Source organism: Hyperolius riggenbachi, chromosome 9, assembly GCF_040937935.1.
Source record: "Hyperolius riggenbachi isolate aHypRig1 chromosome 9, aHypRig1.pri, whole genome shotgun sequence".
NCBI lineage: Eukaryota > Metazoa > Chordata > Amphibia > Anura > Hyperoliidae > Hyperolius > Hyperolius riggenbachi.
The window spans coordinates 14,412,929-14,425,600 of NC_090654.1; the positions used below are offsets into that span (position 1 = coordinate 14,412,929).

The 12,672-nt window shown below is 47.0% G+C and overlaps 1 protein-coding gene across 2 annotated transcripts in view; it reads left to right on the forward strand.

Moving 5' to 3' along the window:
* Positions 1 to 12,672, forward strand: part of PRKCD (protein kinase C delta) — a 119,310-nt gene that overhangs the window by 100,434 nt on the left and 6,204 nt on the right. Inside the window, exons 8-13 of one of the 2 annotated variants that reach the window (XM_068251974.1) lie at positions 1,826 to 1,955; positions 5,530 to 5,630; positions 7,822 to 7,915; positions 8,022 to 8,152; positions 10,609 to 10,782; positions 12,151 to 12,242. In XM_068251974.1, coding sequence (XP_068108075.1) covers positions 1,826 to 1,955; positions 5,530 to 5,630; positions 7,822 to 7,915; positions 8,022 to 8,152; positions 10,609 to 10,782; positions 12,151 to 12,242 — 722 coding nt within the window. The remainder of the gene's footprint in view (positions 1 to 1,825; positions 1,956 to 5,529; positions 5,631 to 7,821; positions 7,916 to 8,021; positions 8,153 to 10,608; positions 10,783 to 12,150; positions 12,243 to 12,672) is intronic. The other variant, XM_068251975.1, reaches the window with a different exon arrangement.

The window sequence follows — 12,672 nt, forward strand, 5'->3', positions numbered from 1 at the left end:
TCCTGTCCCCAATAGCGCCCAATGCAGGACGCTATTGCGGACTGGAATGCGTAGAAGGCTATGTGGGGCCAGGCCTGTCGGCAAAGTGAAACTAGCTGGCGACAGGGGACAGGAGGATCCGTGAGTGGCTGCGAGGGCACCGGACAGCTGCAGGGGGCTGGTAGAAGCCCCAGGTGCGTAAAACTGATTTTTTTTAATTTTTTTTTAGGCTTTATTGTCTCTTTAAGGGATATATGTCAAACTCCGGCCCATGGGCCAGATCTGGCCCTCAAACCCATTAAATTTGGCCCCCAAGTGGTTTCTCCACTTTGCATTATGTTTGGCCCACTCTAGACCACCAGGGAAGCTATATTAGAGGTGAAGTCCTACATCACCAGGGAGGCCATATGAGGAGGTAGGGGGAAAGCATTAAACACCAGGGAACTGTATAGGGTAGGGTGGGGGCCTCTAGACACCAGGGAACTGTATAGGGTAGGGTGGGGGCCTCTAGACACCAGGAAACTGTATAGGAGTTGGAGTAGGGCCATTTGACATGAAAGAGGAAGAGAGGAAAGTGGCTTTATTTTGTTTTTTTCTTTTGAGTTTGACACCCCTGCTTGAAAGGGAAGGTCCAAGCAAATAAAAAAGAGTTTCACTTACCTGGGGCTTTTACCAGCCCCATGCAGCCATCCTGTGCCCTCATAGTCACTCACTGCTGCTCCAGTCCCCCGCTGGCAGCTTGCCGACCTCGGAGGTCGGCGGGACGCATTGCGTACATTTTGACGCATTCCCGCTAGTGTAGGAACATTAACACATACATTTTTACGCGGTAGTGGTGCAACGCGTAAAAATGTACACATTGAACCAGCAATGCGTAAAAATGTATGTGTTAATGTTCCTGCACTAGCGGGAATGCGTAAAAATGTACGCAATGCGTCCCGCCGACCTCCGAGGTCGGCAAGCTGCCAGCGGGGAACTGGAGCAGCAGTGAGTGACTACGAGGGCACAGGATGGCTGCATGGGGCCGGTAGAAGCCCCAGGTAAGTGAAACTCATTTTTTTATTTTGCTTGGACCTTCCTTTTAAAGTATTAGAGGCAGAGGACCAGCAGGACAGCCAGGCAATATGCATTATTTAAAAGGAAATAAACAAGTCAGCCTACATATTCCTCTCTCCTCGGTTTCCCTTAAAACTCAGACCAACAGATGGAAAAGCTGAGGTGAGGCTCCTCTCCTGATCTGAAGCATAGCAGACCATCTGTGAGACATGGTGGGGGAAGAAGTACGGCATGGATATATATGGCTTCCAATGGAATTTGGTCAATGCTAGCAATGGTCACGGCGGCGGTCTGCTTTCAATTGATAAATGAAGAGCTGGCGGGACTTCTCTACAGAGGAAGTCCAGCCTTTGGTGATGTGTTCCCCACTTCAGACATAGTTACATAGTTATTTGGGTTGAAAAAAGACATACGTCCATCGAGTTCAACCAGAGAACAATTAGACAGACTAGACTTGTCTACGATTGTCCACTCTCGAGCCCCTGCAACTGGTGAAATTGGTGGAAATACGTACAAAATGGCTATAATTCCTAACCCTAACTAGGTCCTCTGATATTTTGGTTAAACTCCTTAAAAGCTGAAAGCGGACAGTCTGCACTTCACATTGCTTCATTTAACACAAATATACATAATGCCGGTCTTCAGAGCCAAAATTATAAAATTGTGCCGCTGTTCAGATATCTGTAGACCTGATGATGCATATCCTGTGTAAGCCAATCAGAGGAGAGGAGATTGTATGTTTCTTCTTGTGAGTCCATTATAAGAAACTGACGCTATTTTCCCTGAACAGTTCCAGAAGGAGAGGTTCAACATCGATATGCCCCATCGGTTCAAGGTGTACAACTACAAGAGTCCCACGTTCTGCGACCACTGCGGCAGCTTGCTATGGGGCTTGGTGAAGCAAGGGTTAAAGTGTGACGGTAAGTGCGCAGAAACGCCTGTGTTACTTGTTACTGGGCGGTTCCTTAAAGGCTAAAAGTAATAAATGTTCGGCACTCACTGACGCTCTGCACTCGTTGACGTACTAACACACTGCATTCACTGACACTGCAGTCACTGATGTACTGACATACTGACACACTGCACTCACTGACATACTGACGCTCTGCACTCACTGACATACTGACACACTGAATTCACTGACTCGCTGCACTTGCTGACATACAGACACTGCACTCACTGACATACTGATACACTGCATTCACTGACGCTGCAGTCACTGATGTACTGACACACTGCACTCTCTGACACACTGACGCTCTGCACTCACTTTCATACTGACGGTCTGCACTCGCTTTCATACTGACGCTCTGCACTCACTGACATACTGACACACTGCACTCACTGACATTCTTCAGTCACTGATGTACTGACACACTGCACTCACTGACATACTGACGCTCTGCACTCGCTGACGTATATGAATGTTCTGCACTCACTGACGCTCTGCTCTCACTGACATACTGACACACTACACTTACTGACGCTTCTGCACTCACTGACGTACTGATGATATTCAGCCACTGATGTACTGACGCACTGCACTCACTGTCATAATGCCACAATACATTCACTGACGTACTGACGCTTCTGCACTCACTGACGTATATGAATGTTCTGCACTCACTGACGCTCTGCTCTCACTGACATACTGACACACTACACTTACTGACGCTTCTGCACTCACTGACGTACTGACGATATTCAGCCACTGATGTACTGATGCTCTGCACTCACTGACACACTGCTCTCACTGACACACTGCTCTCACTGACACACTGCTCTCACTGACACACTGCTCTCACTGATACACTGCTCTCACTGACACTCTCCACTTACTGGCATTCTGCAAATTATGTTTTAGTTATTAATGTACCCGTGTACGGACATATATGCAATTTATAGAGGACTCATCAATGACTGTACATTACTGTTCCTCCTATTAATTTGCTATTTTACCAGTCTACATAGGCTGATTGAAAACCATGCACTCTTTGCGTAGTTTTTCCTGCTAATTGATTTTCACGCTCCTACGTATAAAGTGTTCCCAGGCAGAGAATCCAGATATCTGCGTTTTGGAATGTAGCTGTAGAAAAAATAAATTGACTTTCGTTGGGTAATTCTTCAGAATGTCAGCTCAATAACAAGATGTCTGTATGCACACCGCTGATCTGCAGGTGCCTGGGGAGATAAAATAATTAAAACATTAACAAGAGATTAAGTGGTTTTCCCGTAAGAACAGCCGGAACTGGGAAAACGTTTATTGGCACGTAAATCTAACGCTGGGAATACACGATGAGATTCTTCAGCAGATTTACTGTCCGATCGATTTTCCAATTAAAGGGAACCTTAAGTGAGAGGTATATGGAGGCTGCCATATTTATTCCCTTTTAAACAATACCAGTTGCCTGGCAGTCCTTCTGATCTTTTTGGCTGCAGCATTGTCTGAATCACACACCTGGAACAAGCATGCAGCTAACACTTCAGTCACACTTCAGTCATCTGATCTGCTGCATGCTTGTTCAGGGTCTATGGCTAAAGGTATAAGAGGCAGAGGATTAGCAGGACAGCCAGGCAACTGGTATTGTTTAAAAGGGAATAAATAAATATGACAGTCTCCATATCCCTCCCGCTTGCAGCAGCAGGATATAGAAGGGAATTGGTCAGCGGAGGGGCAGGCTGGGTTTAGTGAGAACTTATCACAAAGATTTTTTTTTTATATAGTTGTGGATAAATTAGGGGACTGTTAAAACATTCTGAGGTTTTATTGACGTCCATTGGAAATTCTACCTAGTGCTTTCTGTCCCTGTGAGAGGAGGAGGAAGTTGTGATAGGTCTCTTTGGGGCAGTGATTAAAGAGGAGCTGTCAGCCATACTATCTCAGGAAAAAAAACACATATAGAAGTAGATAAATACTGGCTCTACTAGCACAACATATGTACATATTGCACTGTCCACGTTGTGATTTTAGTGATTTTTCTATAGTAAAAAAAGAGAAAATCCTTCTTAGTATTTCCCATTTTAAGTGTGGCTATTTTGAAGCCAATTCTGATGTCATTTCCTCCCTTACTATCCTCTGCCTGATTGTGTATGCATTGCCCGCCCTCCACTATAGAAAGTGCATTGTCTCAGCATAAGAAATATTGACCAATCAGAGAGGAACAGAGGTGTGGGAAGAGAAAGAGGCTTCATCCAATCAGGCTGCATTAGTTAAGTCTGAGAGGGAAGTACAGAAGCAAAAAAGGACAACCCAGCATGCCCTGCAACTTCCTTTTTGTGTACCAAATAAGAGTCAGGTAAACTGGGGAATGATCATGTATCAACAGGAAAAGTAATAGCGATTTTAACTGTTGGATTTCCTGGTTAGCATCATTACTTGTTTACCAGATAAAAATAAATAATTAATTATTGATTTTATGCCCGACAGGTACACTTTAAAGGGGAATTTCAGCCTAAACAAACATACTGTCATCAAGTTACATTAGTTATGTTAATTAGAATAGATAGGTAATATAATCTCTTACCCACCCTGTTTTAAAAGAACAGGCATATGTTTGTGATTCATGGGGGCTGCCCTCTTTGTCATGGGGGCAGCCATTTTTTTGGTTGAAAGGAGGTGACAAGGAGCAGGAGACACAGTTCCAACTATCCTGTGTCCTGATGACCCCTCCCAGCTGCACACGCTAGGCTTCAAATGTCAAATTCAAAATGTAAAAAAAAATGCACCAAAACAGCAGAACGAGAACAACAACATCAGAAATCCCATCATGCTTTGCACAGCATTAGGGGAAAAATGCCCGGGCAGTTTTCTTCTGTGCAGCTAAAAATGAGGCTTGTATAAGAGAAACAAAGTTCTGATGCTGTGAAACTGTTAAAGAAACACCAAGCCTTTTCAGTGCTGCTGAGTCGATTTTTAGTCCGGAGGTTCACTTTAAGGGGACATCTCGCCAGTGGAGATAGAAATGGTGACAAAGGGGCGGGACTAAAGGGGTGGAGCCCCTGCGACTGTAGGGGGTTCCAGAGCTGTGGGGGGCCTCCAACTACTACTTCACTCTCTCTGATACAGGGGACTATACTTCAGATCAGGTGTTGTGCGGCTACACTTGTTATGGGAGTGAAGGTTATGATGGCCACACCTGTTTTATGGCTCTTGTGAGATGGCCCCCAGGCTGTGAGGATCACCAGAGGCAGGCAAGGGAAGGGGTGTAAAAAGTAGGGTGCCCCATCTAAGTTTTGCTGGAGGGCCCCATGTATTGTTGTTATGCCCCCGAACGGCAGTGAGAAATTATAAAATTACCCTCCCCGCATCTGAAACTAGAAAAATGACCAAGACCACCAGAATAGACCAACTCTCATTCAACGTCCATGTCAGGAAGGTTCAGAGCTCTGTGCAGTTTGCTGGCAGAAGTGGCGGCGGACGGGCGGTGTGCTGAGAGTAGGATGCGTGTCGGAGTCCTCCTTTATGTATAATAACTCCTGTTCTCCTCCCCACAGAATGCATGATGAACGTTCACCACAAGTGTCAGACCAAAGTGGCCAATCTCTGCGGCATCAACCAGAAGCTGTTAGCCGAAGCGCTCAACCAAGTCAGCATGGTAAGGATGATGGTGTGGTGACAAAAGGGGAGGGGCAGGGGAAAGGGGGTGGAGTCAAAGCAAGAAAAGAGGGATGCTGGGAAAAAATGCTAAGGATGAGAAATTATCCCAATTTCCACAAAAACATTCCCAACACAACAGATCACATATACTGAAAACACAGGGGATCCACCAGTCTTGCCCTGGTCCTCATATACAGAAAGTCGGAAGAGAGAGACAGTTCTGGGCAAAGTCTTGCAGCCATGATTTTCATCCAAGTCCGTTGGATTCACTGTGTTTTTTATGAAGCCAAGATGAAGACACGGAGGTGGGTGGAAGGCAGACAAATGGGTGGCACAGAGTTTGGTACAGAGGCGTAGCTATGGGGGGCAAGGGAGGATATATGTCCCGGGCGCACCACTGCTAGGGGGCGCTCAGCAAGGCCGCTGCATCACCACGTGCGTGAGAAGCGGCTCGCTGGCTGCCTGAAGTGCCCCTGCTTCTCTCCCTCCCTCCCTCTGCAGAGGAGTGCAGAAGCATTACCAGCTGCAGAACAAGGGGGGCACAACTGGCTATCTATGGGGGGCACATCTGGTTATCTATAGGGGAGCACATCTGGCTATTTAAAGAGGGGCACAGCTGCTATCTAAATGGGGGAAGAGGGGCACATCTGGCTAAATCTAAACAGCTTTGTACATTTGACTCCACCCATGACCACAGTCTGGGTGGCCACGCCCATTTTGTCCAGTGGGAGGGGCACAAAAACTGTCTTTGTCCCCGGGTGCTGAACACCCTATCTACTCCTCTTGTTTTGTATCATAGCTCACATGACCAAACTCCTAAGTACAGGGATGTCGAACGCGAGTCCTCAATGGCCGAGGTCCTCACACATGTTTGGCACAACACAAAATTAATAAATAGATGGGACTGAATTGGAAGAGTTGTGGTTCATCAAGTAGACCACATTTCTCTGTCCATCCTTAACACCAGTATGGATATGGATCTCCAGGACTGGAGACACCTGTGCTTTAGTTTTTGAATGGATGTTGTGCTTCGCTTTGTCATCCACCCGGAGTCCCACCCCCAACAGAATTCAACCTCCCTGGAGTCCCACCCCCAACAGGGTTCAACCTCCCCGGCGTCCCACCCCCAACAGGGTTCAACCTCCTCGGCATCCCACCCCCAAGAGGGTTCAACCTCCCCGACGTCCCAACCCCATGAAAAATCAGGAGGAACACTGCTGATGCTTTATATCTTCTGCAGAAATGGCTACAGATTAAACACTCCATGTTGTACTACTTTTTCAGGAAGGAGACCTTTGTCAAGACTCCCTAACACTGCTACTGCCTATAGTATGCGCCCCCTTGTGGCTGCAGCTCTGGTCTAACGCTGCTAGTGCCTATAGAGCGCACCCTAGTGGCTACAGCTCTGGCCTAACACTGCTACTGCCTATAGAGCACCCCCTAGTGGCTGCAGCTCTGACCTAACACTGCTACTGCCTATAGAGCGCCCCCTAGTGGCTGCAGCTCTGGCCTAACACTGCTACTGCCTATAGAGCACCCCCTAGTGGCTGCAGCTCTGACCTAACACTGCTACTGCCTATAGAGCGTGTCCTAGTGGCTGCAGCTCTGGGCTAACACTGCTACTGCCTATAGAGTGCCCCCTAGTGGCTGAAGCTCTGGCCTAACACTGCTACTGCCTATAGAGTGCCCCCTAGTGGCTGCAGCTCTGGCCTAACACTGCTACTGCCTATAGAGCGCCCCCTAGTGACTGCAGCTCTGACCTAACACTGCTACTGGCTATAGAGTACCCCTGTAAAGGATGCACAAATTATACATCTCACTGACCCAAACTTACTCTACTTGTACAACAAACCCCTCCAACAACGTTTTTTTGAGGGGGGTGTATTCACTTTATAAACATTACACTGTTTATGTACAGCCTGGGTCTTTACAGGTTAGAATATTGTCCTGGAAATCCAATTAGAATTGCATCAACCAACACAGCAGTGCCCACTGAGGTGCTAAAATTACCATCCAGCCCTTTCTTCATGGAATTGGCAGTTCGCTATAAGAATGCCATACTGTACAGGGTGCTAAGACTAGCTCTGTGATGCCCCACCTACTGCTGTCACCATGCCATCTGCCTGGTTTGCCTATACCCAAAAACAGCCTGAATGCCGGCATCTTCTAATTTCTTGTTTATTTTGTAGAAATCCAGGAAATCTGATTCCAGTTTGGACAACTTCGGTATCTACCAAGGCGTTCTTCCGAGCGCTCCAGGGGCCCGAGGGCTGGACGCAACAGGCAAGTGCTTACGGTGATCAGGGTAACAGGACGGGATATCTGCTCTGCTATGACTGATTCTCGTTGTGTCGCTTTCATGTAAATTGTATGTGTATGTTCTCCTTAGCAGACAACCAGTACGACAAGCTATGGGAGGGGAGCAGCCCTGGGTCCATCAGGGTGACCGGCATCAGCACCCGTCTGGCCGTAGACAGCTTCACCTTCCACAAGGTTCTGGGGAAAGGAAGCTTCGGCAAGGTAAATCATTCATATTTTTATGGTTTGTTTCTTTTCTTAAAGAGGATCTGTAACGAAACACCCCCTCCCCCCTGGAGGATACAGACCTGTGGAGGGGGAAGTCTCTGGATCCTAATGAGGCCCCACCCATCCTCCTAAAGTGTGCCTGAGATATGGGGCAGGAGAGAAAATTTCTACATACCTGGGGCTTCCTCAAGCCTAGACCCCTGAGGCTTACTTAAAGTGAACCTCCGGACTAAATATCTACTCAGCAGCACTGAAAAGGCTTGGTGTTTCTTTAACAGTTTCACAGCATCAGAACTTTGTTTTTCTTACCAAAGCATCATTTTTAGCTGCATTTTTATCTAAGCTCCACCCATCAAAGAAAAAAAGCCCAGGCTTTTTTTCCCTGATGCTGTGCAGAGCATGATGGGATTTCCTATGTTGTTATTCACATTGCCTAGCAACTGGGAGAGGTGCTCAGGACACAGGACAGTTGGAACTGTGTCTCGTGCTCCCTGTCACCTCATTAAAACCAAAAAGATGGCTGCCCTCATGAAATCACAAACTTTTGCCTGTTCTGTTAAAACAGGGTGGGTACGAGGTTATATTACCTATCTATTTGAATTAACATAACTTATGTAACTTAATGACAGTATGTTTGTTTAGGCTGAAGTTCCTCTTTAAAGAGACTCCGTAACAAAAATTGCATCCTGTTTTTTATCATCCTACAAGTTTCAAAAGCTATTCTAATGTGTTCTGGCTTACTGCAGCACTTTGTACTATCACAGTCTCTGTAATAAATCAACTTATATCTCTCTTGTCAGACTTGTCAGCCTGTGTCTGGAAGGCTGCCAAGTTCTTCAGTGTTGTGGTTCTGCTATGAACTCCCCCTTCCAGGCCCCTCTATGCACACTGCCTGTGTGTTATTTAGATTAGAGCAGCGATTAGAGCAGCTTCTCTCTTCTCTCTTATCTTTTACAAGCTGGATAAATCCTCCTCTGAGCTGGCTGGGCTTTCACATACTGAGGAATTACATACAGGCAGAGCTGTCTGCACTCTGCAGGAAGAAACAGCCTGACACTTCAGTGGAAGATAGCTGCAGGGGGAAAGAAACACACAAATGATCTCTTGAGATTCAAAAGGAAGGCTGTATACAGCCTGCTTGTGTATGGATGTATTTTCTATGTGTGGACATACTGTACATCAACCTACTTCCTGTTTTGGTGGCCATTTTGTTTGTTTATAAACAAACTTTTTGAAACTGTTTTTAACCACTTTTAATGCGGCGGGGAGCGGCGAAATTGTGACAGAGGGTAACAGGAGATGTCCCCTAACGCACTGGTATGTTTACTTTTGTGTGATTTTAACAATACAGATTCTCTTTAAGGGGGTCCAGCGCTGGATCCTAAAACCACGGGTGACGAGGTTGTTAGCTAGGGTGCAGTAGCACCTGCAATATTTACTTACCACAATTCAGCACAGGCGCAGTAGCGGCTTTCCAATCAGGCTCAGGCAGAAATAGCTGAACCCGATCAGGTCTTCTCTAGACAGACAGACAAATAACATTTATATCTCGCTTTTCTCCTGGCGGACTCAAAGCGCCAGAGCTGCAGCCACTAGGACGCGCTCTATAGGCAGTAGCAGTGTTAGGGAGTCTTGCCCAAGGTCTCCTACTGAATAGGTGCTGGCTTACTGAACAGGCAGAGCCGAATTTTGAACCCTGGTCTCCAGTATCAGAGGTAGAGCCCTGGCTTCTCTACTGACGCCGGGTCACCTGTACAGTACAGCGAACCCGATCAGCCTTGGCTATTTCTGCCTGAGCCTGATTGGAAAGCCACTACTGCCCTTTAACACAGCCCCGTGTTCTGGGGCTGCCAGTGCTGGATCCCCAAGGATGGAGAGGATAGGGAAGCCTCATTAGGATCCAGAGGCTTCCCCCTCCTCAGGTAAGTATCCCCCAGGAGGGGAGGGGTTTCGTTACAGATCCTCCTTAACCACTTCACAACGGAGGGGTTTTACCCCTGAAACACCAGCGCGATTTTTACCTTGCAGCGCTGCTTTCATTCATTTTTTTCTGTAATATGATTGGTTATTGGGGACTGGGGTCCCCATAATCAATCATTGGACTGCAGAGCGGGGGTGAGTGTGTGCGCGCGCGTTGCACGTTTGTTTACTTTACGTTGTTATGAATGAAGACTGCTTCTGTTTGAAGCAGTCTTCATTCTATTCGCAATCGGCGAGTCTAATTGGATTTAGGAACGCTTATTCCTAACGTCCAATTAGTCACCTGCTGTGCTGGCTGGCTGGAGTGTGCGTGCGAGTTCCCCGCCCACTCCCAGCCAGTTAACAAACAAGTGCGCCTTTCTCCGTCCCTGGGGGTGAAGCGGTGCGCAGAGGGACGGAGAAATTTAGCACTGGGGGGTAAAGTGGTTAATATAACGTATGACTTCTCCTCCTGTCTGCTCTTCTTCCAGGTCCTCCTCGCTGAGCTGAAGGGCAAGAACGAGTACTTTGCGGTGAAGGCCCTGAAGAAGGACGTGGTGCTCATTGATGATGACGTAGAATGCACCATGGTGGAGAAGAGAGTGCTGGCGTTGGCCTGGGAGAACCCGTTCCTCACTCATATTTACTGCTCCTTCCAGACTAAGGTGACCAGTGGTGACCAGTGTGGACTAGCTGATGTTGTATGAGGAGTCAGTAAAGCTGTATTGAAGGTTCAGTTCATTTTATGGGTGGAGTCTGGCGGTGGAGTAATTACGTGTTGAGGACGCCCTACGTGGATAATTGCGTAGATTCAGATGCATGGTATATATGAAACCCCGCTGACCAGGCAAAGGTCTTCCTATCAATAGGCTACCCCCTCCCCCAATCAGGAGGCAACTTTCCCTGACTCCTTACAAGCCTGTATTCCAGCACCCACCCCCACTGGCTGCACAACCTACCTCCAATTACCTCAACATTGGGAGGGAGAGGGTAGCAGCCTAACCACACCCCTGCCACACCCTGCTTGGGAGGAGTGTGGAGCAGTAGCTCAGCCACACCCCCTCCCAGAAGACAGCGTGGAATGGGGGACTCTGATGGCTAGTGCACTTCATTTCACAATTCAATCAGTTATCCAGCAGGTTAAAGGACACCTGAACTGAGGGATATGGAGGCTGACATATTTATTTCATTTTAAATGATGCAGATTGCCTGGCTGTCCTGCAGATCCTCTGCCTCTAATACTTTTAGCCATAGACCCTGAACAAGCATGCAGATTAAATGTTCTGACTGAAGTCTGACTGGATTAGCTGCATGCTTGTTTCAGGTGTGTGATTCAAACACTACTGAAGCCAGAGATCAGCAGGACTGCCAGGCAACTGGTATTGTTTAAAAGGAAATTAATGGCAGCCTCAATCTCCTGCTCCCTTCATGTGTCCTTTAATGAATGAAGGCAGCTGACCACTTACAGATACCCCTGGACTCTTCTTCTCAGCCCCATTTATGTTGTACCTTACAACATGTCTGCTAAAAAAAAGTCCTTTTAACCCATTAGCTGCTTCAATAGAGCTATCTCTGAGATAAGCGTACTGCTTTTGTCCTCAACAGGCAGAACTTGTGCTGTAAATTCTTGGAATGCTTTGATGTCTCTGCTAGCAGAAAATATAGAAACTGAAATTGAATCTGTTATTGTCTCACACTGCCCCCTAGTGACAAGTGGCCATAATTACACGTTGTAGCAGTACTAATTAGAAGCAGGGAAATGTAACAAATAAGAAATAAAAAAAATGTTCTAAAATAAATTGGTCTGGAACACTTGCAAGCCTCTAAATAAATTGCCTGCTAAAGGGTTAAAGTTCCAAATACGTTAGTTGTTGGGAACATATTTCATTGTTTGCATTGTCTTAATTTAAATTGGCTAAACCATATTTGAAAATGGGTGGAAGAATTGTGCTCATTTTTTAGTAATTTTAAATTCGGATGAATTCTAGAACAGTAGTTTCAGTTTTTTATCTCTGTCTGTGTCCCTCTTACAGGAACATCTGTTCTTTGTCATGGAGTTCCTGAACGGAGGGGATCTCATGTTTCACATACAGGACAAGGGGCGCTTCGACCTCTTCAGGGCAACGTAAGTGTCTCCTACACCCGACAGATGAAGACAAGGACCTTCCATAGCTTAAAAATGAACAGTGTATTCCCAGCATTAGAACGTTTTGTACACTTTATGGTCCCCCTGTACGCGCTCTGCTCAGTCTGGGGGGAGGAGGGGCTAGTTATTACATCATCTGTGGTTCAAAGACCTCCCATATTCTACAGCACATGGTCCCCCTGTACTCCCGCCGCTCTGCTCAGTCTGGGGGGAGGAGGGGCTAGTTATTACATCATCTGTGGTTCAAAGACCTCCCATATTCTACAGCACATGGCCCCCCTGTACTCCCGCCGCTCCGCTCAGTCTGGGGGGAGGAGGGGCTAGTTATTACATCATCCGTGGTTCAAGAACCTCCCTTTATTCTACAGCACATGGCCCCCCTGTACTCCCGCCGCTCCGCTCAGTCTGG